The sequence below is a fragment of the Platichthys flesus genome, chromosome 18 (assembly GCF_949316205.1).
Source record: "Platichthys flesus chromosome 18, fPlaFle2.1, whole genome shotgun sequence".
Lineage (NCBI taxonomy): Eukaryota > Metazoa > Chordata > Actinopteri > Pleuronectiformes > Pleuronectidae > Platichthys > Platichthys flesus.
The window spans coordinates 7,579,106-7,607,069 of NC_084962.1; the positions used below are offsets into that span (position 1 = coordinate 7,579,106).

Genomic DNA, 27,964 nt, shown 5'->3' on the forward strand with positions numbered 1-27,964 from the left:
ATGTGTTTGTGTATGAGGCTGGTGGATCTCCGCAGCATAAGATTAACATTAACATTATAGCTTAGCTCCCTATGATCACATTTAAATTGGATCCAAAACAAATTGCACACAATCATAGATATCAGTCCCCTAAATATGTCAGATTTCCAATCAAAATTTTCCTGAGAAATCTGAAAAATGTCAAACAATGCCCTGTCTCACAATGATAGAAACAGTGTAAACAAAATCTTGGATCCCCTATTAAGATTGACATCAAAACAATGAAATCCCTTCAGTACTTTTTGAATCATAAACACATTCAGTATATGACTACGCAGAATCTGTTTGAGCATTTGTGAAAGGTCGGGCTTCATCACATATCCCGATGTGTGCACATTAGAGGGCGCCACTTCATAGCTGAGCAAAGGGCCTCTAGATAAACAGGTGTTCATGTCATCTCAGCAAAATAATTTTTTTTTTCAACATTACATTTTTTAGTTGTATCAACAAATAAAGCTAATTTATTACTTCAACAAAAGTCTCCATGATGACTTGAAAGCTGTATTTACTACAAAACAAGACACTAACTTTCCAAAACTTGAAATTAAAGTTGTGGAAAAGGGTGGATAAACACTGGCATTTTGGATTTGAAATGAAAATGAAATACAAGTATAAAGTGCATTTGTGCTGCACTAACAAGGCATCAGACTCTCCCTGAGGTCAGGCTCAGATGTCCTTGAAGGCACAGGCCACTGATCACATGTTAACTCGCAGGACCAAAGGTCTTTTATGAGTTATCGCTGGAATTTGCTCCTGCGCTCAGTCAGTCAGAGGCAGGCGGACCGTGTGCCACCACCTCAGCTCTTCCCCTCCACACTAAACCTCCGCTCCGGACTTAGAAACAACATTTAAACAAACCCGATCATGGAGAACACAGTGGCTGAGGGACATGTGCACGAGGAGCGTCGGGATGGAGCAGACAGTCCTGACTCTGACACCAAGTCTGAGGGCTCAGGTGAGGCGAAGGCGCAGCTGCTCAGCGAGGCGCAGGTCCACGCCCCTGCCGAGGCAGGGAGCTGCTCCTCGGACTACCTGGAGATCAGGGACGGGGACAGACACAGCAGCTCGTCCTCTTCCTCCAGCGACGACGAGGATGAGGAGAAAGACGAGGGCGCTGCAGAGCCAAAGGTGGAGGAGGTTACTGTGGAGCCGGCGGTGGAGCCGGAGGTGACGATGACGATGGAGCCGGAGGTGGCGGTGACCATGGAGCCGGAGGTTCAGGTGACGGTGGTGGAGCAGGTGAACGGCGAGGTGCACGACAGATCCAGGCGATCCTCGGCCTCCTCCTCGGCCTCCTCCGCCTCCTCCGCCTCCTCTGCCTCCCCCGGAGACCCGTGCGATGACCCGCCGATCCAGCCGAAGACCGAGGAGAAGGATACCGCCGAGGAAGGGATGCTGATGGCCGACACCCACCCCGACACCGACACCAAGCCGGAGGAGTCCGGCGACTACAGCCTGAAAACCCTGGAGAGTGTCAGCCTGGAGGAGAGCAGCGCTGCCCCGGCTGACCCCGGCCAGCCCGACATCGCTCTGTTCGTCAAGGTAAGAAGCAGACACGGGTCAGCAGAGCATAGTGACGCGTGGTGACCCAGGTCCAACTTCTGTAAGTGTCAATGAGAAACCTGCAGGGCCGGCTCCGTCTCATCTGGGGGCCATGAGCAGCTGTATTTATATAGCACTTTTCAATTGCTTTACAATAAATCAGTATTTTAAGAATCAAAATATTTTTTCACAATAAGCAAGATAGGACCATTTAAAAAATCAAGATAAATAGCAATAGTTAGACATACGCCATACGATAAAAGTGAGTCTTAAGAAAAGATTTAAAAGAAGATACAGATGTTGGCAGCCTGAGATCTCCAGGCAGGGAGCTCCAAAGCTGTTGGACCTGAAAGCAAAGTGCCATGTCACCTTTAGTGACATGGCACTTTGCTGATTGAGGATTGAGGATCTCAGGCCCTGCCTTGCTGTGATAGGGTAAAATAATTAGAGAAGAGCTAAAGTATACACTTACAACCCTTATTAACCCATGAAGACCTAAGGCACTACGAAAACACTCGAAAACCTCAATGCTGTTTGAAAGCGATCCCCTAAAACCTGAGGGCTTTCTGAAGACCTGACAGAAATGGCTGAGTATCAACAGAAGAACAAAATTTCCCACAGTGTATTTTGCCTTTCTCACGAGAATGACAGTGAATCTCAGTGTATTTCATATGTCTTGAAAACACTGATATTGTGTATTAGATGTACATGTCTCATCCGACCTTAAAGGGGGAAGCACTCAAACGTAGAGCACCGGTCTTAAAAGATGTACATGTTACAATTAACTCATACATAGTCAATTTTGTCAATTTTTTGGAAATGTCATCTATGTATTGTATTACTTATTGTTCCACACACTATGTAGATTAGGTTCACTTTCACAGGTGGCTGTGGGGCCTCAAGCAGCTGCTAAGTTGGCTCTGGGTATTAGACAAGAAGGCCCCTGCAGTGAAGTAATCTTTTCACTAAGGTTTGTGTTAAGGAACGCTTGTCTAAAGGCTTGTACCGTCTAGTCCTCACTATGCTGGGAACATTTTGTTGTTTTATTCTCGTACAACTCTCATATCTCTCTGGCATTAGTGTTGGTTCTTGACGGAGCACCGACACGGTATGGTGTAGTACTCTTACGCTATCATCCTATCAGCCAATTGGCACATTATGTGTTTGGAGATAAAGAAAATTGATTAAGTGTTATATGGGTTTTTACATTACACCGTAATGCGGATAAGACGACAATAAAACAGTTCACATCCTTTTCTCCTGCACACATGCATGCTTGAAACTGAAGTTGATTTCCCACAGTATTGTGTTACTTGTGACATGTGTTGCACATATAAAATTGGCGCATATATGTTCAGAAACACCACCAAACAGCGTGAGAACAATGTGGTTATTCTACCACTCATAAAACTACCTGGCCAAACATATACAGTTCATTAATCTACAAGGTAACAATAGGATAATCATATCAAATAATCTCTGTGTCACTGTGATTGAATAAAAGGTATTTCACAGTCAAGATGCAAATTTGAATAAATTTAATTTGTTATGTAAATGTCAACATGTCATAAATAATAAAAAAGGGGAAAACATGTGCACACCTCCCCCAAGACCCAACATTGTCTTATAATTCAATCAAGCTGCATTAACTTGTACACACTTATATCATTCCCTTAAATATGCCTGATTTGTTTTCATCAAGGTCAAAGAATTGAGTAATTGGTGTAAAATATCCTGGATCCGCCCCCTGTTTTGGATCAGCACCAACATTCACTGGACACACAACACAACCTTCCATCAAGCTTCAAGGAAATCCGTTCAGTAGTTTATGAGTAATCCTGCTGACAAACAGACAAACAAAGGCCAATAAAAACCTCTTTGGTGAAGGTTATTAATAGATAAAAGCATAAACTACTCTATTAAAATCAAATGAAAACACATCACCAGAGCGTACACATGGTTTACTATTGAGGCCTAACTAGAGTCTTTTAAGTTGAATAAAGTTCACTTTAGTGACTGGGTACTAATGTTTAACCGTAAGCGAAGTTTATACAGAAATATCTATGACAACACCAGTGAATTCCATAAGAAATGTCCGAAGCAGGGATCTGTGTTTGACACAGCCATTGTCATGGACTTTATCTGGTGGCAACCTGATGTAATAATTAACTTGTTTTCTCAAGGGCCATATAAACCAGGGTTGAACTCCATGGCTGAGCAAATTGGACTGTGTGTGTTTTGCTGCTTTTGTGATAGAGCTGATCTGCGAGGTTTACTATCAACGCAGGCAGGGGTCACTTTGTTGATTGAGTCAGTGGACTGGAATCAAGGAGCTCGGAGCTCAGCAATGGAAACGACAGCAGTAATTCATACTGAGCTTTAAACTCGTCTTTGAATGGTATCAGCAAAAAACATGGTTATATAAAATATGTACAAATTGCAACAATGTGACCTGAAAGCGATTTTCTTGAAATGATCAAAACTCTGGGCTGAACTCCAGAAAGAGTAATGGTCTTTTAGCTGTTGTTTTTGAGAAGATTCCTTCATTGCATCACAAGAACAACATATTGAATGTCCAATGTTGTGAGTTTGAACATTCTCAGTAATAATACGGAATAAGAATCTAATTTTGAGTTGTACAGACAGTTTATTCCTCTAGTGTATCATACATCGGTACGCTTTAACAAATCAAGCCAGGCAGTAAGTACTATTAAAACACGGCAATGAGTTTATGTGGCGGCTGATCACTGTATATTTGTCCTGGCTGCCGATCTCAAAGCTTTTACGACAGAATTAGCAAGTGGATTATTTTTTAAAATGCAGGTAAACAGACAAATTCATTGACTTTCTTCCCCATAGTATAGAAGTTAGCCTCTCTGTTTTCCCCTGTTGCGTCATGTTGGACGTCACAGACGCACCAGCATCTAATTTGCGCGTTAACCCAGGTGTAACGTTTCCATCAGTGGGGATATTAATGTTAACACATTATAAAGGACAGGGTCGACACATGCAGCAGATACGCTTATCTTCACACTGTTCATGGCCATTATGATAAAAACAGTCGTTCACCAGGGAAGTGACGACGCACGTGGCCCCTACTCCACATACCACGCCATCCTCTACTCCCTATCTGGCCTTCCTATCTGAGCGAGTCCCATTTGCGGGTGGATTTCCCAACCGTTTAATCTTCAACGCTCACCATAAACCAGACCAGTCGGTGCTATAAATGCAGGAAGGGCAGTTAGGAGATCATCTATCTGAGCTAAAAGTTTATACGACCCCTCCCCTGCTGTCTTTGATGAAGCAGGCCACTACAGGATAGGTTGTCAACATTAACAATAACACACACTCTCACAGTGGGCAGCCTGTTTTTGAACTGTACGGTAACAAACTCTAGTCAAAGTTATAATGGAGATAACATCATATACATGATGTCAATGATGGTTCATGTCAGTTTAAAAATACAAGACAATGCACATATTGATGAGACTGTCACATTGTGGAAGTGTGTATTGTTGCAGGAGAGTTCAAACCCTCCCCTCCACCTTAGCACAAGGGTACAAAATGTTCAAGTGAATGATTAAACCCAACAAGTCAGTGATTTGTGCTTCCTTTGTCTCAAGAGGACAAAAAAGAGGTTTAAGCTTTAAACCGTTAATGTTTTGACAGTCATTAAGTATTAAGAAATCCTTACAGGAGCATTCATGGTTAGGATTATTCGCTGGTTCAATAAAGAGAAAAAAACAATCTCACACTTACCTCTGTATAGTGATTATAGAGCTATAGTAAGCAAAGGGTTAGCACACAGACTGGAACCTAGGTGCAACAGCTGCATGGTTCAGTGTGAAGGTGACAAAAGTCAACCTCTTAAGATCATTGATCAACAAATCTTGCTGGTTTATAATGTCAGGATTCCAAAAATGCCTCATACTCAATGTGTAGAACTCACAAACACAGCACACGGAATAAAGAACGATAACTTATCATCAAAGTGAACATGAAAAAGAGTAGAACAAAGGGACAAAATAACAGACTAAAGCTTAGTGTAAAGAATGAATGGAGAGGGTAAAAGGGGAATCTAGCATCAACCGGAAGGAGCCTAGTCTCAAGTAGCTTGGTGTAAGGTAGAAAAATCTGCCTGCAAGAAGCTCTACATCGCACATTAAAACAACACAAAAGGACGTTCCACAAGGACTGTTCTAATTCGTTGTGTTAAAGCAGACTTGAGAGTTGGGTGAGCAGTCAGATCAGGCCGATGTGTCCAAAACGCAAAAAGCACAGTCGATAAACGAAGCTACACTGGGAAGATGCTGGTACGCTCACAGAAACCTGACAGAGAACCCAGGAAGACACAAAGGTGACACTCAAAGCAAGTAAGGTATTCAACAAAGACAGGAATTGAAGTGCTCTCAAACAGGAAGTACAAAATTCGGTATTAGGTAGTGATAAACGTAAGGTAAAAATAACTTGAGACACAAATCCAAAATCTGAACACAAGGATCACAACATTTCCACAAACACAAAATTGGTTCTCAAGTTTTCAAGTCTCCTCAAAGGTTGAAGAGAGGTTACGGCCCAGCTCTGAAACCACAGCCAATAAGGGAAAAGAAACGATGCTTTGACTAAAACAAAGAGATTTGATTTAAGAAATTCATCTAGTGGGACTGGCAGGAACTGGTCTTTTATATTCTATCTGAGAGGCATTGGTCAGGTGTCTCCACTTCAGTGATGCCCTCCGACTGCCACCAAACCAGGAGCCTGCAACAGACGACAGGACCCACACACACACATACACACAACATCAACAACAACACAACACAACACAACACACACACAAGCCCTGGCAGAGGCCCTAAGGCCGTAACAGTAACTGAAAGACAATGGAATGAGATCTAAATCTGAAAAGAGTCATTAGTGTATGTTGAGAAGCCAATCCTAAAATAAAACATTTAGAAACGTAACTTTTCCCTCATTAACACTGATAATGAGCTCTTCCCTGCACAGTGGCCTAGTAACTGGTTCCTGCTGCATGTTGCTCTGTCTGCCAGAAGAGGGGGCTGCTCTATAAATACATCCAACTTAGAAAAAGACGTTTTTTTTTCTCTCTGTGCTTTCAGTTAACTGTCACATTGACAGGTGATGAGTCTTTTTTTCTTGTGTACCTGAAACAGTTAGCCAAACAGTATTTTTGTTGCCCTACATATCTGTAAACCAATGCCAGTTCCTGCCTTAAAACCAAGGCCAAGCATCAAGGATTCAAATAGGAATCTTCTCCAGGTCACAGGTGATCAAATATAACCTGTGCTGTCCTGTTCCTGTGTGTGAACGCACATTAAATATGAACGCTGCTGTTCATGCATACTGACAGAGTGGCGACCACAGAAACAAAAAGCAACACTTATGTTCCTCAGGCCATGTTATGATAGTGTTTGATATATCAGGGGTGGTTGTGACTCAGGAGGTAGAGCGGGTCGTCACTAATCAGAGGGTCTGCGTTTCGATTCCAGTCTCCAGTTTCCCCTGAAGGCTGTGCTGGCAGCGTGTGTGTGATAGACAAAGTGCTGCACATAGATGCACTGTATGAATTTGTGTGTAAATGGTAGAAAGGCAAACTGTACTGTAAAAAACTGTGCGATGTAAATACAGACCACGCACACATCTCGATAGTTTAAGACGTGCGTGGGAAAGTTTCCTCAACCGAGTCTGACAAAAAGAAACAAGTAAACCACATGTAATGATGGGAATAATGAAAAATAAAAGTGTGAGGTGAGCAGTTTGTGAAAGAAGGGACAGATAGAGTAGTGATATGTGTGAATGGGTTGTTTGGTTGCCGTGGTGGGAAGAGAGACGGGGCTCCACCCCCTGGTATAGATGACACACCGACACCTGTTTCCCACTGTGTGTCAGTGAGAGCTGCAGCTCTGCTCTGCATCTGTGTCTAAATCAGAGCTCAGGGCTTCATCTGCCACCTGGACCGACTCTCAGCCTCACCTGCGGGACAGACACCAGGGAGGGAAAGCTTTCCCGGGACCAGACAGAGGTGGACATTTTGAAACCTAGAGAGAAACAGAGGTGTCACAAGAGAGGATCCCTCGTCATCAGAGAGGATATCTGGGTTTTTTCCTTATTTTCTGGAGGATGTAGATCTCCAAGGAAATACAAAGGACTGCAGATCAAACAAACACTAAAGAAAGAAGGTTACAGCCAGGATTAGACGTCATGTCCGCAAAAGGTCAAGATAGAGATCCCGATATCGAACTGTTTGTCAAGGTAAGACAGAGACAGAGATAGGTATTTACAGTGTTTCTAAGTTGTAGATGGCAGATGAAAGCGGTGTGTCAGGAGAGGTCTTTACCTGCAGCATCAGTGGGTGCCGTGGAAAGCTCATGTAACTCAATAGTGCAGGTTCAGTTACAGCAGCACACTGGGCTCCATGTTGACCCGGGATTGTTGCGACGGTGATACCGAAGCTGCGTGTAGATGGTTGATGGAACAACTTAAAAAATAACGGCAATTGGTAAAACACCAATGGATCAGGTTGCTTCGAATTTAAGTTTGGAATTGTGTTTACATAACTTGTTCACTTTACCTTGAACAAACTTAATTCATTTGTTGGTAAAGTTGGTGATAGGATATAACAATAACAACAACAACTAAGACGTTGTCGTTAGACCTTTGCACTTCACTGTTGGCCTAATTAAAATGGGATTAAAAGAATCAGCCGCTCTGTTCTTTCATATTCTCAACTCTGTTTTCGTAATGATCAATCCTCTTGGTCGTCACCTCAACTAGAGCGAAACAGAACAAAAATACCAGCGTGGAAGCAGCTGACTCAGTAGATGTACAAGTGTTGTTCTGCTCTTAGATGCACATCCCGGGCCCCTAGAGGAAGGTTAAAGGCAGATGAATGTACCTGAGGCAGGTGAGGTGGAAGCAGGTGGAAACGCTGATGCTGGTGCCCGGGTGCAATGACCCAATTAGCCTCCAGGTTCCTTTCAGCTCATCCATATCCTAGGAAACCAGTCAGCCAGGTGACGTGAAGTGAACACACACTGACATCAGCCTTTAGACTCACCTTCCACCTGTGTTATTTGCGTTGCGTCTCGCATTTAGTCTCAAAGCCGTCACTCTCTCATTACATGTCGTTCTGAATGAAACTCAATGTTGACTCTGTGTAAACTGTCGCACAGAGGACGTACATGTACACCAAGTGGTTTCTATGGCAGCTGCAACCCTGAGATTACTTTCCTCCTCATGCTGACGTCTGACATGTGACCTACATGGACTGACGGCCATCCAGCATCGCGGCACATCGTTTTATCCCCTTAGCCCCGCTCTGCATTTAGACTATACACTCTATTCAACACAGGACAACATAATATGATTGACTGCACAGTTTAATCGTCTTATTTGAATGCTACTTAAGGAGAGTGAGGATCTATTCTTAGATTCTTAGGAGTCTGAAACATTTGTGTGTTTACTGGGCATTGTGGGGCACCCATGGGTACAAGAATGAATGGGATCAGTAGAATGCATTGTGTTTGAGGTTTGGTCAATTCATAAAAGAGTGAAAGTGAGCATGTGCCTCTTCTCCTGTTTGTAAGCATAATGCTAGATTAAGTTTTACTGCGAACTACCTCAGAAAACTGCAACATATAATATCTTTTCCTCAGATTATTACTCTGATCTTTTATTGGAACAACGTGAATTTAGATATGTGAGTGTGGCCATGTATTGCAGTATTATTTCATTAGTTACTGAACAGGGCAAAAAATATATATTTTCATGAAAATTGGTTTAGTTTACACTGACTTGGTAGATAGACAATTACTGTCATTACCTCCACCAGGGGGCTTATGTTTTCATGTGTGATTATTTTAGCAGGACACACAAAAACTACTCCATGTGTTTCCATGACATTTTCTGAATAAGTGGGAAATTGTCCAGGAAAGAACTCATTACATTTTGGTGTGGATCTGGATCAGGGGACAGATACAGGAATTACTTCTCCATTTCTTTAATCGTCTTTAATACTTTCCTTGATTTCCCAGAGAATATTTAATAGTCTTGAAGGAAAAAATCCCGCAGGTGTAGGGTACTGAGGTTTGTCAGTTTGTGCATTTAGGTACAGATCCAGTGAATTCAAATGTGGTTTCATAAGCAGAGTGTTGGCTCTTGCTTGGAGGAATGCTCTCTTCTTTCTGGTTAACATGTGTGACAGACTAAGGAAACAAAACTCCAGTTACAGTGTAATATACATGAATATGCATGTGATGGATCATATGAAGTGACGCTGCCCCCAGTGGACCCTGCTCATCATCACATCACTCAGTGGCTCCACTCACTCACGATATTGGTGCCCACAGAGGCCAGTGTGTGTGTGTGTGTGTGTGTGTGAGGGAGACAGCTTTTGTCCTCCATGTTCTAGATGTTGATTGGCTATTATAAGCGGTTGTGTATTGTGTTACGGCCGTGCTGCTGAGCGCAGCCATAACAATGCACAGACAGAAGCATCACATGCATGACAGCGGTGGCTGCTGAGCATACAGTCGGCTCAGCTACTTTCAGGCTGGCAGCTCTGTATTTTCTGGTGTTTGCTCGGAGCTGCAGTCTGCTGGTCCGAACATTCACTGACTGACATATCTTTTTGGTACTTTAATGGCATCTACCTTAATGATTAATAATTAAATTGCACATATTGAAACTTGTCGGCTAAAGAGAGTTTAATTTCCAAATCATGAATGAATGAAATGCGGGAAGCACAACTCCACTTGTTAAATCCATGCTCCCCTGGCTGACCTCCAGGTCATTGCTCTCGCTCTGACATGTGCTGTGTGTGCAGGCCGACAGCTCTGACCCTGCTCTCTGTGGCCCAGTGGCCAGTGAACCAGCTGATGGAATGGCCATGTATAATTCAGCTGGGCCAGTGGATCAGATGTCAGTGTTGGTGCTCTGCTGAGCATCTATACCGCTGACACACGATATCAACACGTGGTGAAGAAACCATGCAGTGGAGAGGAAGTGATTCTATTAGCACACTTATTTCTTTATTTCTATCTTCGGTAGATGGTTCTTATTTTAAATGCCAGATAACCTGATGAATTCATTCTAAACCATCTTTAAAATACAAAAATTGTGAGGAAAATTGTTTTTCTTTTTGCTGTTTGGTCAAATGCTTTCACCTGACAGCAAGATTGTGCTGCTTCCTTTTGCGAAATGAACAAAAACTTTCCTCAATATCATATTTTAGCCAATTATTGTTCCAAACATACCATTAGAACCAGACAAATAATCCTCTGCCCTCTGATTTTCTTTGTCTCCATGACTCCTGAGGGGATAACGTCAGATTAGTGACATCATCAGTTACAGCAGGTACATGTAGGTGAACTTTTTAAAATTAAAATCAATGTTACTTGGGATAATGTGGGTCGCAGGTGTCAGGCTCAGTTATTTTAGGGGTTGTTGGCTGAACAGTTTGGAGCCTCTGGTGTAAACTTCGGTGCTAATTTGAGCTACTTCTTTATTTGTGATTTCTATTTCATGCTGTTAAATGAGTATTATATTGTACTGCATTCATTTGACAGCTTTAGTGAGACGTACAAGACATATGAAGCAGTTTAAAAAATATGATGCATTATTATAAACTTCGCGTATATCATATTCACTTGTACCCAAGGATGAATGGATTTTGGCTCTCAAAGGTCAGAGGTCAAGGTCACAGTGGCCTCACAAAGTATGCTAATGTTTTTCTTGAACATGATATCTTAAGATCAACTTGAGGGAATGTCTTCAAATTAGGTCCAATCTTTGAATTCAAAGATGAACTTTGAAAACTGGATTCTGGTGCCTGGGGGTCAAAGGTAAAGGTTACAGTGACATGTATATGAAAAAAAAACTATGTAGAAATACGTTCATAGAAACTGCACTGGATGGTGGAAGCATACAACTTGAGTGACAAGTGACATTTTGTATGCAGCACATTACTCGTAGATAAGTATTTATAAGTTCACTCAGTCTCTGTATCCACGATCAGAACGAGTGGGTGGATTCCCAGAGTGTGGTTCTGGTTTGACTCCTTCGTCCTCATGTAAGCTGATGTGATGTGTTTATGCGTGGAATCACATTTATACACCCTCTGACACGTCTCTTAACAACCTCAGTAGTCCAATAACAGGATAACAAGATAACAGTCAAGATAATGGTCACCAATACAAATATGTACTTAGTTATTAGCAGGAAGGTTGTAACCTTGCGACCAAAGCGTCAAAACACAGTTTTCATTATGAATGTGTGTTTGCATGTGAACGTCACATTTCCACTCTGTGTCGTATTTCCTCGCCCTGACTCATATATTGTCATGTTGTGTTTGTCTGCAGGCCGGCAATGATGGAGAGAGCATCGGAAACTGTCCCTTCTCCCAGCGCCTCTTCATGATCCTCTGGCTCAAAGGAGTCGTGTTCAACGTCACCACCGTCGACCTCAAGAGGTCAGTTACACAGAAAAGTCCCAACCTGATAGCACACCTACACAGCCTCCTCTTGACGACATGCTTCCCTCCAATGTTTGCTCTGCAGGAAGCCGGCGGATCTGCACAACCTGGCCCCGGGGACGCACCCTCCCTTCCTGACCTTCAACGGGGAGGTCAAGACCGATATCAACAAGATCGAGGAGTTTCTGGAGGAAATGCTCAGTCCTCCAAAGTAATTCTGCTGGAAGGTTTTACGACATGTAGTTTACAGTATCAAGATTATATTACAGAATGAACACACACACAAACACACACACACCTACACACATACACACAAACACACACTACTTTGAGCTAGATTTATTTCACCACAGCAGCACTGTTGAAAGGACAGGAAACATTTTGGCCTAGTAAAAGAGAGCTGCATTTGATGAGGACTGATGTTAACTGATACAACTGTTTGTTGTTTATGGCTGCTGTAAATCCTTGCCGAATGACTGTGTGTGTGTGTGTGTGTGTGTGTGTGTGTGTGTGTGTGTGTGTGTGTGTGTGTGTGTGTGTGTGTGTGTGTGTGTGTGTGTGTGTGTGTGTGTGTGTGTGTGTGTGTGTGTGTGTGTGTGTGTGTGTGTGTGTGTGTGTGTGTGTGTGTGTGTGTGTGTGTGTTAGTGTGTGTTAGTGCGTCTGTGTGTGTCCTAGATACAAAACACAAAACGTAACAAATCCACATATATTTGCGTCATTGACAACCTTTGTGTGATATCAGCAAAAGCAAAACATATTTCATTTCTTGTGTTCTGTTATTGTAAATTAACAAGAAAAAAAGTCGGGTCAGTGTGTGTGAGCGAAACGTCAGATTAACTAAATCTCTCTTTATGGCCTGTAAAGTTTTTTACATTATAAATGGACCTTACTGTGAGAAACTCAAGGAGGCGGGCGGCCAGCTTGGTTTAGAGTGTGTAACACGTTTTTAGTTTGAGCTGAGCTCTGGCCCAGGTGTTAATGCTCTCCAGATGTTCTCTCCTGACTGCGTATCCGTCCCCCCCATCCCCCCCTTCCGTCTGCTCAGGTATCCCAAACTGGCCGCCAAGCAAAGAGAGTCCAACACAGCTGGAAATGACATCTTCGCCAAGTTCTCAGCCTACATCAAGAACACCAAACTGGAGGCCAATGCTGGTGGGCTGCTCACTCTGTGTCTTTGACACACTCACACAGAACAAGATGGAAAAAATACATATGACAGTCATGATCTCACTGCTCCACTAGGCGGTAGCAGAGTCCGGTGTTTGGAGCTCAGAGCGTTTGCTTTGCTGCCACCTAGTGAGGTTATCGCCACACAGGTTCTGTCATGCTGTATTTATTCCTGTGTGTGTTTGTGTGTGTGAGTAGCTCTAGAGAAGGGGTTGTCCAGGGCCCTGAAGAAGCTGGATGACTACCTGAACAGCCCCCTGCCAGATGAGATCGATGCAGACAGCATGGAGGAGGAGAAGGGCTCCAACCGGTGCTTCCTGGACGGGAACGAGCTCACCCTGGCAGACTGCAACCTGCTGCCTAAACTGCACATAGTCAAGGTAACCACAGTGTTACAAATACAGTCAATTGAAGGTGAAATCCATTTGTTTTCACAGGTCAAATATTAAATGTATTCATTGACAACAACCCAGTGCTGATTTGCTGAAAGATCCATCCATTATCCATATACAGCTTATCCTTTGAGGGTAATGTAGGGCCTGGGGCCAGCTGACTGTGGGAGAAAGGCGTGGTACACCCGGGTCAGGTCACGTCTTAAATCACATTCCACACCTATTGTCAATTTAAATTCTCCAATTTCTGGCACAGGGACAGAATGCAAACAGAGAGCCCTCTGCTGAACTGGGATCCAAACCAAACGCCCTCCTGCTGGGAGGTGCTACCCACTGCACCACCGTGATCACAAAAACACAGGAAGTAAACACAGACATAATAAAACCACCAATAGAAACAATATGAGGCTATATTTCATAATAAAACAGTTGAAAAGAATCATCAAATAAACATCCTCCTCACAAAAGTGTTTGTTGTTGGGCTATAATGGCTAAACATCATCCTGATGGTGGCAGTGTGAGATAGTTCCAGTATTTATGTGACCAGTAAAAGTAGATTTTGGTCTCAGTACTATAGAATCAAAGAGTAGTAGTTTTTTTGTTGATTCAGGAGGAAAGTTAAAAAAAGCACGACTTCTGAGTGAAATAGACAAAAAAGAACTCAAGTAAACAAAAAAGTACAAGTTCAGTACATTAACGTGTCTACTTGTGTAAAAGTATTTGTTTTTAAACATACTTTAAGCATAAATGTAGCTCTCGACTAGATCATTATGGCCGCGTCATCTTCTGAATCCATGTCAGGTGTTTCTTCTTCAGCAGTGAGTGCTGCTGCTACAGGAGGCGGGGTCTAATGTTACATGTCCACTCTGATTGGATCAGTGGACCCATTTCCCTCTGGTTATTAAAGACCTTTGAAGATATAAAAGAAATAATATGAACATTCAAAACGATGCCCTGTAAAAATGTAGTGGAGCAGAAAGTACAGATATTACGAAATGGAGTAAACGGGAAAAGTATCTGAAAAAAAAGTAAATGTACTTTGTTACATCTCGCCGGTGATTGACACTTTTTCTGATAGTACATATTATTGTACTGGCATAGCTTGCAGGTCTTTGCAAGTACTTGCAAGTTATATTATGTACAACAATACAATGCATTTGGTCATTTCAACTCTTCGGACCAGACTGAAACATCAATATCTATTTCATAGACTCACTCTAGCTGCATAACGTGACAGGCGATAAGTCAAAGACAATTTGATAAATACCGGGTGCAGGATTAAATATGGAGGGACAATAGGTGTGATCAGGTGAGGGGGAGGCGGGATCGCGTACGACCTGTAGCAGCACACACACTCACAGACGGGGGGAGAGACAGACACACAAGGGGAGGAGAGACACACAGGGGGAGAGACCGATACATGACAGACAGGGGGAGAGACAGACAGGACACACAGGGGGAGAGACAGACACACAGGGGGAGAGACAGACAGACAAGGGGAGAGACAGATACAGGGGGAGAGATAGACACACAAGGGGAGAGACAGATACAGGGGGAGAGAGAGACATGACAGACAGGGGGGAGAGACAGACACACAGGGGGAGAGACAGACACACAGGGGGAGAGACAGACAGACAAGGGGAGAGACAGATACAGGGGGAGAGAGAGACATGACAGACAGGGGGGAGAGACAGACACACAGGGGGAGAGACAGACACACAGGGGGAGAGACAGACAGACAAGGGGAGAGACAGATACAGGGGGAGAGAGAGACATGACAGACAGGGGGGAGAGACAGACACACAGGGGGAGAGACAGACACACAGGGGGAAAGACAGACAGACAAGGGGAGAGACAGACAGGACACACAGGGGGAGAGACAGACACACAGGGGGAGAGACAGACAGACAAGGGGAGAGACAGATACAGGGGGAGAGATAGACACACAAGGGGAGAGACAGATACAGGGGGAGAGAGAGACATGACAGACAGGGGGGAGAGACAGACACACAGGGGGAGAGACAGACACACAGGGGGAGAGACAGACAGACAAGGGGAGAGACAGATACAGGGGGAGAGAGAGACATGACAGACAGGGGGGAGAGACAGACACACAGGGGGAGAGACAGACACACAGGGGGAGAGACAGACAGACAAGGGGAGAGACAGATACAGGGGGAGAGAGAGACATGACAGACAGGGGGGAGAGACAGACACACAAGGGGAGGAGAGACACACAGGGGGAGAGACAGATACAGGGGGAGAGAGAGACATGACAGACAGGAGGAGAGACAGACAGGACACACAGGTGGAGAGACAGACAGACAAGGGGAGAGACAGACAGGACACACAGGTGGAGAGACAGACAGACAAGGGGAGAGACAGACAGGACACACAGGGGGAAGGGAAAACAAGAAACAAGAGAAAAAGGAGGGATGAGAACTGCAGATCCCAACACTTATATATATATATCATTTGAAAGCATTTGAATAAGTGCAGCGACTCAGAGCATTATTCTCCTCTGACATCTCCTCCCTGATCCTCTGAAGGACGTCCTCATGCTGTGAGTGCTCACTCACTTTCACAGAAAACACCCGGGAGGTTGTTTAAACTCATTTATTCTTACATTTATTAACTGACGGAGCAGGACATGAGGCCGGTTGACAGAAAGCAGGAAACAAAAGGCAATGACAAATTTAAGCTACAGGTTGATTCCCACCTGAGAGGGGGGGATTTTTAAATGTTGGATGTTATAACGGGAAGTTTTTCATTCGGGGTTTAATGTTAGAGTTACAGCTTCGACCTTCTCTTCCTCGCTGCAGGTCGTCGCTAAGAAGTACCGCAACTACGACATCCCCTCCGACATGACGGGCGTGTGGCGCTACCTGAAGAACGCCTACTCGCACGACGAGTTCACCAACACCTGCGCCGCTGACGCTGAGATCGAGACGGCCTACAAAGACGTGGCGAGGAGACTGGCAAAGTAACTCGCCAATCGAGCCCGGGCGAAAACAAACCAGCAAGCACGACACACCCAAAAAATACCACTTTCAAATACACGTGACTGTCCTGTACTTCAGCGTCACTTATCTAAGAAGCTGTGTTTTCCGGTCTGTGATAGTGAGCAGATGTTACAGACGTCTTTAGCAGCTCCGGATGTGACGGATGCAAACGCAGGAACAGACGCTACAAATCGGAAATGGAGCAGAATATATAAATCCACGACTTCAATTCTCACGTTTTCAAACCGGATCGAGATTTGGCTGCCGTGAAACTTCTGGTATAACGTGATCACGTCTGTCTGCGTTCATAACACAAAGCCCTCCCTCATCAGACTCCATCGCTGGTCCACGCGGGCCAAACGTTTTGCTCGCTGCTGATGTCAGGCTCGTTCGCTTTATTTATTCCTCAGCCCCCAGACGACAAGTCAGTGTTTATCGTCACGTTCTGGCTCCTGTGTAGACACCTTTTAAATTAACGTAATGATTCATGCTCTTAATCGTTTGCTGAATATGACTGTGGCGATCCGCATTTGAGAAGAAAAAAACAATCGGCTTGTTTTTTCTGAATCAGGAGATCATCTTCTGTTTTCCAGAAGGAAAATGGAGCCGCATGATTTCAAGTTCTGTCTGTCTTTTGAGGGTTGAAGTCTTGTTACTTCCTCAAAAACAGAGCAGAAATCTTTCCGCATTAAAACAGAAAATTATCTTGTTAATCCATTTTTTATCTTGTGAAAATGTTCTTGTTAATTAACTTAAAAATGCTCGATGACATTAGAACAATCGATGAAGAACTTGCTGATGAGAGCGTCCGTAACAAAAAAAAGCTTGTTTCCGAATTGCTTGCGCGAATCTGTTTTATTAAATTGTAATATTGTAACCTGATCTTTATAAGATATGAAAAATCGTCGACTATGTGCCTTTATTTGGAAGTATCGAAAGTCCACGCCAACGTCACTGATGGACTCATTCTGACAAAAGAAGAACTGTATCGCAGCCGGAGCCGAGAGGTTTGGTTTTGCCTCGAGCTGTTAGTGTTGGGTCTAAGGTATTGATTCCGTCTCCAGTTACAGACGACATTATGAATGGAGCGTGTATTTATTCAGCAGCCCCAATCAGGCCTGATTAGCTGGAGAGCCATTAGCGCCGCGATGAAAAGCGTCTTCCAGGCCAGGTCCACCGTGGTCGGGAGCCCTGCTCTCCAGCTCCTCATCACACAGACACGTTTCCTCCGCTCGTAGGGGAGTCCATCAACTTCCACAGCCCAAAAGTTCAAGTTCAAAAGTTTCATTAGGAGCAGGACAGATTGTCAGAGGAGGACGGAAATTTGTTTTTTCGGGGGCTTATCGTCTTTGGCGTGGTGTCAGACTGCAACTACAGCGAGACTTCCTTGAAGAACCATAAGGCTCTTGTGTGGTTTGGACAAACATATGAAATGAAATTGGAGCATGATGACTGAGGGGCTTGCTCATTGCGAAGCTCCACAAATAAAATAATATTTTCACAGATCTGCTTCTGCCTTTTCTTTTCTTTTCCAGCGAGGTGATCAATCAACACTGATACTTATAGGCCGTCAAGGAGGGAGGGACGGTTGGGTGAGCGGCGCGTCTCGGCGATAGCGACCACGCTGCTGTGGCCTGGAAGTCCCGAAAAACGGGTTAAGTGTGTCTGCCTAGAGTTGATCAAATCCAGTGGTGCAGGTCTGTTTCTCCATCCATGACAGAGAGCGAGGGAGAGGGAAGGAGAGAGAGTTAGAGTGATGACCGTTGACAGGCTTAAATAGAGGCTTCCATGCCAGGGATCAAACGCCATCCCTCTTCTCCACTCTCTCATTAAGACGGAAAACCCGAGCACCGCCATCCGATCTGTCTCCATTTTTCCTCAAAGGAGTCTAACTTGAAAGATCTGCGCCTGTCGGATTTACAATGGTGGGCGAGCGGTGTTTACTGAGACGCGGCCTTGCCAGAAACAACAGTCAAAGAAAATAAATGGAGCCTGCCTAGTGTTTCCACAGGAGTAAGGAAATATGGAGCGAGACTTGTGCCTTGCTGTTTGGTAATTAGTACCTAAACATCCCTGTCCTTGGATCCCATCGCTCACATCCAACATTTCTGCGAGCTGGATAATATACAGTGGAGCATTAACGTCAAACACGTCTGGTCACGGGGTCTGGCACGCCACATTAATCTGTTATTACACTCCCAGTGGAGCTAGCAGTCGCTGGCCTTGGCTCGGCCACCGCAGCACGGGGAGTCTGTGTGTAGGCTGACAGGGACTCACACTCGCCTGCACTTTTTAAAGCCAGGTTTACTAAACCTTTTCAGCTCGGGCATAAATTGTGTTAATTGAGTCTCGCTTTGAGAGCCAAGCTGATTAAAACAAACCGGTGCGTTTGACGTGTGAGGACCCACCAGAAACCGACCTGTGATCCAATTAGGGGCCAGACCCATAGTTTGAGATATACTGCCGTGTTAGGCCCGGGTGCCCCTCAGCAAGAACAAGCCAAACTCAGCTGCTGCTTACCTTAGATATTGTACCCAGGAGACACACGCACACACACAACCACACACACAGAGACACACACACACACACACACACACACACACACGGTTCAGCCTGAGGTGATGTTTCTTCACTGCTGAATGTGTTTAAGCAGAGACCTCTTTTTTACCACATCTTATAGCGTCATATAATCCCCTTTCTTTACTTCAGATTCTAATCGTAAATGAGACCAGGGCGTCCCGAACTTTTCAACCCCTGAACACCAGAGTAGAGGTGCCACAGACTCGGGACTTGAGATGAGATGAGATTAAAGAGGAGAAGAGAAGATTCATTGATCCCTGTCTGGGGAAATTCACTTGGTAAAGCAGCAGATTGTCAGCATGAATGAGTCAAGAGAGTAGACAAGAATAAAACCAACAAGTTAAATCAAAAATACAGAGATTATGTACACATCAACTATCACTACTCAAAGTGTCTGTGTAGAGAGGAACTAGAGGCAAGTGCAGTGGCACAGAATGATTTCAGGAGGACTGTATTTGGGAAAATATAATGTTGAAAAAGACGTATCCATGTTTAGAATAATTACATATAGACGACTGTAAAAATATAAATATAATATCACAGGAGGTGTATCTAATTTCTGGAAATTATATTGCCATGTTAGCCTCATGACCCCCCAGGGGGACCAGACCCCTGCTTTGGGTAGACTATATTTATATATATAAACTAGTCTGTGCCTCTCATGTATGATTATTAAAAAATAATATATAAAATAATAATATATAAAAAATAATATAAAAAATGTCCATCATAATAACTATCGGGTGGCTATGGCGACTGGTCGTTCATTAACAAGAAGGGTTGGAGGTTCGAGTCCTGACTCCACCGATCTGCTTGTTGAAGTTATCTTGAGCAAGATGCTGAAAGTCAAATTGGCCCTGAAGTGCTGCGTATAATTGTGTGTGAATGGGTGGATGGGACCTGTTCTGTAAACGGTTTAAATGGTCGATAAGTCTAGAAAAGCTCTCCATAAATAAAGTTATGGTTTTAATAAAATGTACTTTTACTAAAACCATAATTTTATATTTTCTTTTGAAATTATTGCTGCTATATTTTTTCTGGTGTCGTAGAAAATGAGTAAGAACATATGTCAGCTCTGGCTACCTGAGGGTATTCAGGTTGGAAAAGTCTTTAAGGACAAATCGGTTCAACAGCTCTCTGGGTTTCTGCAGCTCGCCAGGTATAACGAGAGCTCAGAAACTTAACTGCATGTGAGGCAAAAATAATTTGAGCAGAAATCCTCCTTCCATCCACATCACTGCTGCGGGCCTGACTGACGTGTGGCATCCACATGGCGAGGTGACGGCTGAGGGCCGACAGGCCCGGCGGAGGAAGCGTCTAATCAGGGCACAGGAACCGTGTCATAACAGGAGATCGGTTTCAAAGCGGAGACAGGGCCGAGCAGAAGACGAGTCCTCGTCTCCTCCACTCGGAGACACAGAGCATCTCGGAGAGTATCACATTCTCTGCAGCCCCCCCCAGCCCCCTCCGACCAGGCCCCCTCTGCTCGCCTGCCCTCGGAGGCTTGAGTGACTTGTGGTGAGGCCTGATGGGGGATTATTGATCTGCCTGGCGCACGCCTGCGGTTTCGGCGTAAGACTGACGACCTCACCAGAGACGCTTCTTGGCTCTCGCGGACCCGTGTCTCGGCTCGGCGGCGGAGGAGCCACGTGCAGGCTGCAGGGACGGGCCTGTCGCGGCCTGAGAGCCTGCAGGCCCCACGGTTTGAGCTTGGATGTTTGATCAAGACATTTTTGTTCGGTGTATTTAAATAATCAGGCCCAACTTTAAGCATAAGATAACAATAAACATATCTGATTGGCTTTTTGGAGAGGAGTCGTTGGAAACGAGCAACCGTGTCCGCAGACGGCAGAGCCCGGGGGTATTTACGCTCTCGGTTAGATTTACTGGCTCGGGTTTCGGTTCCAGTCGCGAGCCACATGAAATAATCCACGGTCATCGGAGAAGGATGTGGACACTGCGCTAATTATGTGAGATGATGATGTCAGGTACTGATACCTACGAGCGAGCCAGAACGTTTTCTCTCTGTGCCGAGTTCCAACGTATATAACCGCAGCGCGCGACCGCACTCGCTGTACGACCACACTCGCATCCACATGTCGGACATGTCTGGATCCTCGGCAGCCCTCACACTTCCGCGCTGTCAGGCGGGCGCTGGCTTTATCATCCATGGTTGTAAATCATCGTTTCGCCTGCAGGAAACGTGCAGCATTTTATTTTCCAGTCATAAACCATAAAACCTGCCTCTAACACGAGTTATGATCCTTGGAGACAGAGAGGATGAATGTCTAAAGCAGAACCAGACACGATGGCGGGCATCCTCCACCCTCCCCTTCCCGCCTGGCATCCCCACGTGGCTGTACGGCCGCGTGGTGGATTTTCCAAACACCACCGACGCGATCCGAAGTGTCACCAGGGCCGTATGTCATCCAGCAGCGAGCCGGGTCCCGTGTGACTGCTCCGCATTACCAGCCCATTAGTTCTCCATTAACACTGGCCTGATAAAGTTCTCACAGACCTTCATCTGACGGGAGGAACACACAGAGCTCCTTCACGCCTGCTTTCCGACGAAGATGGGGCCCCTGCCCGAATTTTTTACATTTTATTGCCTGGCCTGGAACGTATGGAAAAGGCCTGTTTTGCATGGATATTTGGCACCGAGTGGAGGTTTATCCTGTTTTATGTTCTGTACACTCAGTCGTGCTGCGACAGTTAGCCGCTCCTGACAGCTGAGATGGTGAATAAATTGAAACCCTGACATGAAGCGAAGGCCCCGGACAAAGGGACCTTTTGTTTGCGTGTTTGGTCGCTGTCCATGGTCCTGACACTTACAGCTTCACAGTAATTCTTTTTTTTTTTCTCTCGGTCAGGCCGGTCTCAGATTGCATAATCGGAACTGGCAGAAGTCATTAGATGTAGGCATTTTTGGGGTTTCATAAGTGCACTTTTCTCTGAATTGGGTTTCACTTGGCAGCAAACGGTTTCATGGAATCGAATGTTTCCAAAGCGGGCTAAAGACGCAGGCCCGCTTTAATCTGGTGATGAATGGATTCGGCTGTAGGACGTCAGACAGCCGTACAGCCTACCATGTCTGCGAGGGTCTCGGCTGCTGCCCACGCTGCAGCTCGCCTGCCATCTTATCATTTATTTTATTACAGGTCAAAGGACAAGCCGTCGTTTACGACCTCCCCCCCCCCATTTCTGTGAGGGTGAAGAACTTTATATCTGGAATACATTTACGGAGCAAAATCTCTCAAGCAGTCTGCAGACACTAAATGTGGGGAGCTGGAACTTTCAGCCGGAGCAACACTGACATAAAATGTGCTCGTTTGGCCACATCCAGTCTGCCTGTGTCTGTATGCAACATGCATGGGTGGGCCCCCTCACTCTGGTCCCTAAGGTTAAATAAAAAAGCCACTAGAGTGCGCCAAAGTACATAGTTATTGTTGATTCAGTTTTAAATTCGCTTGGACTGGGAGGGCGGTTGCTCAATTACAATCAGATCAAATTAGGTTCAGTTTTGTGTACTTTACGGTGGGCATGGGCTGAAGTCAAAGACGGTTTCTCTGATATTTAAGTGGCACGTCACCACTGGTTAAACTCAGATTAGGGAGGGTCACAGAGGTCAGGACGCCGCACAGTGGAGAGCCCCAGAGTTTATCTCTGGCATAAATGAGAAATCAAGATGTGTGGATTTACACTGTATGAGGGTAGAGAAGGGACAGACACACACACACACACACACACACACACAAAACCTCCGCTCTGTTATTGAAGACGGAAACATACACAGAGATATACAGCTCTGTGAGTGGTATGAGACTCTTGAGGATCACTTCCCGCCCGGGCTGCTCCTCTGAAACGTTTGTAGAGGTCAAGTAAACAGTTTGCATTGGGCTGTCAACTGTGTGTGTGTGTGTGTGTGCACAGTCATCTGAATGAAGTGGTTTTATTTCCTCCCAGTCTCCTGCTTGCATCCCGATCAGCTGATTGCATAACATCACAGGAAGAGACTGCAACCTTCTTTGTGCTGCTGCTGCAAAACTACTCATAACCTGGTATAGAAATCAGGCCCTCATCATCGCTGGCATCATGTTCCACCGCCGAAATTTAACGGGGACAAAACTCTGAGTACCAACTCCACCAAAATGAGTCTGCTGTCTGTCCCGTGCGTGCAGGATATTATGCTAATTTCTCTGGGTGTCTGGGTCCCGTTGCTCCTCCAGAGTTCATTATTATAATTGCTAGACATGGCTGAGAACGCCGAGAATGTGAACCTGAAACCAGTGGGAGCTTTTTCCACGCAATCTATATTCAGGGAAATCCCGAGAATGTTCCCAATTTGAAACTTAAAAAAAAAAAAAAAACACACACATGGGATGGTGTAGCTCTCCCTCTCCTCTCCCTCTATGCGTGTGTGTGTCTGAGTGTGTGCACAGTTAGACTGGCTCTATTATGTCTTGGAATAATGTAAAACAGCTTCCCTGGTTCCCTCTGTCTCTGTTCCTGTCTCCGTCTCTCTGGTTTCCCAGTGTACCTTTGAAATGAAGCCATGGCAGTGGCGGTGGCAGTAGTAAGTCTGGCTGAGCGGGCCGAGGGCCCCCGGCCCGCCTCGACGTCCCCGTCCAAAGACAATGTTGGTGCAGACGGAACGGCGGACCAGAGATGACACCGCGGAACGTGCTTCCTACACAGCTCAACTATTTCATAAAAGTTTAAATGAGCAGTGACACCGCTAAACGTTCTTGGAGAATTAAGACTAAACTCAGCGGTGGCCCTTTCTATTGGAATGGAAAGTCAGCAGAGAGGAACCTCTAATACAAACACACAGAAAGTTCCTCTTCTCCCTCATAGACGAGTTGAAAATCTATGATTGTGCAAATTCATTTCAAACATTCGGACTCCCACTCACACACAAGTTGTCCTCCGCCTCACTGTGAAGTCCACTCTCAGCGTTAGAGCACGGGAAGTCTCAAGTTTCCACATCGCACTTCTGTAAACTGTAAATTGGACCACGTTGGCTTCCCATGGTGATGTCACGAGTTATTCCACACTTACACTTTTAAGTCTTAAACTGTTTTTAGGAAAGAAACACAGAAACTTTCCCCTTCAATCAAAGGAACGTAAAAAAACAACCTTCTAGTGTCAAACTCTTTAAAGCTGAACCCAGTGGACAGAAAACGAGGTGGATGATCTCGACACACAAACATATTCCACACTAAACCGAATCATTTGGTGGAGAGAGGAGATGAAGAGGAAAGAATAAGTTACAAAATTCCTATTTTATTCTTAAAATAAACAAAAATGTACAATCACAATGCCAATTTCACTCACTGTTGTCAGGTCTGTTTGTCCCTTAAAAAAAACAACAAAAAACAAAATCAATGATGATCCTTGATGAAACGTACCAGCAAAGTCTAATGGTGTCTCCATTAGACACAGATTCCTGACAAGCGTTCATGAGAGAAGAAGCATAACAAGAGACAACAAGAAGAAGACTTTACATACAAGCCTGGATATCATACATGGTGATCATTAAATAATACAAGATCTCTGGTGTTTGCAACATTACACCAGAGGAAAGGAAAGGATGAGCGTCTTAGTTTCTGAGGTGGAAGAAAAAAAACAACACAAATAAAAGCACATGAGGACAGAATGGGATGTCAGTGCTGCGGTGGCATGTAAACAGTTTTTAAAAGACCATTTCCTGTCAAAATTTGGGAAGAATCTGCGACAAATGTTCAGTTACTATGGAGACACTGGATACATGTGTAACTTGAAAATAAAGCTGTAAAATCACAACAATCTAAAAGGGCTTTATTTGCTTTCTTATGCTACACCGTACCAGCAAAAATACTTTTTCGTTTTGGGCTGCAGCAGTCGGGGGAAATGTAGTGTGACATGTTCAATTCCATTAAGTGAGTTCAGAACATCCTCCGCAGAGACGGGGAAAGAGGCTCTGCGTGCAAACCTTCAATGAAAAGCTTGAAGTCTGATCCTTGGACAGGGCCATGTTTTTCTCAGCTTTTTCAAATTGGGTTATTATATTACCTATATGCACTGAATATCAGATTGCATGAAAGGAAAAAAAAATAGCTTTTCTTTTTTTAAACAAATACCAACTGCCTTGTGAGATCAGATTCTGGTCCAATGTAAATGGCTTGTTTGGCCAAGTGTTATCCATTCTGCGTGTGTGTGTGTGTGTGTGTGTGTGTGTGTGTGTGTGTGTGTGGGTGTGTGACTCCAGTGGCATTATATCGGCAGAGAGCACCAAAAACCACGAGCCCCGCTGGCAGCCGGCCACAAGTGCTGCTAGAAATAAAACAAGAAATAAGTGCTTTATGAAACAAACATACACAAGTCTCCCATATTTTTCGGTTACCAGTTTGCTGCCAGCAGCTGCATCCAATCACCTCGGTTTTTGCACGTTTTCCTTTTAGAAAAAAATATCTCACGCAGTAATTTCAGATTGGAAAATATCAGACCTCCCACTCGTCCTGGTGCCACGGAGATTTTTCTACTGTGCCACTGGTTGGCTGGTGAGGTTTGTACAAATGTTATTTGGGTAAATCATGTCAACAAAAGCTAAAACACTGGAATAAATAAACGCCTGAAGGAATGTCACAGTCTCTTTAGTCTTCAACTGTGATGTCTCCTTTTCATTCTTAAAGACGGAGAGAGGAGAACAAAGTACCCATGTGTGTCACACACTAAGACAAACTTTTTCAAAGCCATCTTCTGCACACGATATGAAAGCGGTAATAGACTTGGCGCCTGTCTCCCTGCGATCTCGACCGATCACCCGAGGATTTCTCCCGTCCTGAGGAGTTCATGTATCACAAACCAGCCGAACCTTACAGAGTCTGACCCGCTGCCTCGGAGCGAACCACCAGACCTGGGGCTGCAATCATCGTCTTCAGGCTCCGTGGCCAATTGTGCATAAAAGCACCGTTTCTTATTTGGATAAGAAAATACATATGTATGTGAGTGCATGTCAGACTAGACAAACTACAGAAACCAGGCAGACTTTCCCCCAACGGATAATTATTTTCCTCCCATTGAAGCGCTCTTTTATGGTATGTTGCCAAGAGGCACAATACGAGTTATTGCTCAATAAATACCGAAGGTTTAATTCCGAGCCAAATGTGTGTCAACGCCTAGCGAGGATGTCGGGCTCTTAACGTGCTGAGCAGTTAAACTGAAAGTTACACCAGAAGAAACATGTTGCAATACTCTTTGGAAATTACATTTCATATATGAAAGAAATTAAATCTTTGGGTACTACAAAACAATTAGACCTCTCACTCTCTTAAATTACCTATCAAAAGAAGAAAAAAAAATCGTTTTAACTTAATCATATAGATGCATCAAAAATATTCAGATTACACTTCTTTGCCTCAAGTTTCAAATACAATACATAATTTATGGCTTTATAAGTTAAAACTAAGAAAACGCCTTAATCTACATCGCTTCACCCACAATATACAAGTTAAATTAATTGATTTAAAGCAAATTTACTGTCCATACCACTTAAGGTAACATATGTGTTACTCTCATCACTTGCTACTCAGTGCGTAACTTGCATCTTGATATTGTCGTAGTACAAAAACATGCTCTGCAAAAAGCCTTATTGAAATACAAACACTATACAAAAAAAGGCGGTCTCCTACAAATATTGTTGAAGCATCCCTTCGCTTGTGGATTATAAGAAAAGTGAAATAATGTCTTATCCACTGGGGCCTAGTAAACCAAAACTGTCTTTCTCATTATTGCTGTGAGAATGACTCCCTTTGTAGTGCCTTGGTCAAAACACATTCCAGGAAGACAAGTTCGTACAAGTCTGGTCTTTTATGTCTCTTTTTTATCTCAATCTTAATTTCCAAGCAAAAGGTAGAGATAGCTGATGAGAGCTCAAAAATCCCCTTTTCAATAAGAAAAGGTTTTGTGCTTTCAAACCATGACCTCAGCTGACTTCCAGTCTCCGCCCCCCTGATCTTCTTCAATATGGCCTCCAGACGGCTTCATCCATGCGGCCCCCCGGGTTGAGGACCGTCGGGGAGTTGCTGTGGCTCCCGTCCCCGTCCACGCCTCCCTCCGTCTGGCTGGGCAGGTTGGGGTTCACCAGGGAGGTGCCCGTGGAGGCGCTAGTGCAAGGCGGGATCATGCGGGAGGGTGAGCGATCCCCGCCAGGAACCATAGAGAACTGGTAGGAGCCGGACGAGGCCCCGTAGTAGAGATATGGCGTGCTGCTGGTCTGAAAGGGTCCACTCTGGTTCTGGGTGGAGCCTGGGTAAGGAGGGGGAAGGTAGGTGTGGTAGTGGGTGCTGCCCAGCGACATGGCGGAGGTGACCGGCGGGGTGTAGGTGAAGGTACCCGGGTAGTGCATCCGAGGGCTGGGGAACCGAGTCTCTGTGAGGGAGGACAGGCCCGGGAACTGACGCTCAAACTGACCAGGGAAGGGGCTCAGGTCGGAGGAACCTAAAGACACAAAACACACACACACACACACAACATGAATCACTGTCTGTCATGAGCAGTTATTATTACGAAAGCCTAAATCAATACACTCCCTCACTCCAGGTTGTCAGTTTGGATCATGTGATATGTGGCTTAGGACCGTCTCACTATTTAGCACTTTGTCTTTCAGAGTAATTGAATTGAACAAATAAGTCCCTTGAGAAATGAAGCGTTAGTTAACTGAATTGTGCGTAATCAGATATTTCTAGTCAGATATGTGTATCAATCAATTTGGA

General features: G+C 44.6%; 2 protein-coding genes across 5 annotated transcripts in view; one reads left to right on the forward strand and one right to left on the reverse strand.

Annotated features, from left to right (window-relative positions):
- Nucleotides 1–783: 783 nt before the first annotated feature.
- clic5b (chloride intracellular channel 5b) lies at nucleotides 784–18,134 on the forward strand. Its single transcript, XM_062410671.1, has 6 exons — nucleotides 784–1,581; nucleotides 11,958–12,067; nucleotides 12,156–12,281; nucleotides 13,116–13,222; nucleotides 13,436–13,617; nucleotides 16,452–18,134. Exons 1-6 carry the CDS (start codon nucleotides 904–906, stop codon nucleotides 16,614–16,616), a joined length of 1,368 nt encoding a protein of 455 aa, XP_062266655.1. The 5' UTR covers nucleotides 784–903; the 3' UTR covers nucleotides 16,617–18,134.
- A 6,340-nt stretch (nucleotides 18,135–24,474) lies between these two features.
- The window catches only part of runx2b (RUNX family transcription factor 2b), a 40,025-nt gene continuing 36,535 nt past the window's right edge, over nucleotides 24,475–27,964 (reverse strand). For all 4 annotated transcript variants that reach the window (XM_062412053.1, XM_062412055.1, XM_062412056.1 and 1 more), the window contains one exon: nucleotides 24,475–27,689. In XM_062412053.1, coding sequence (XP_062268037.1) covers nucleotides 27,211–27,689 — 479 coding nt within the window. In that variant the 3' untranslated portion in view covers nucleotides 24,475–27,210. The remainder of the gene's footprint in view (nucleotides 27,690–27,964) is intronic.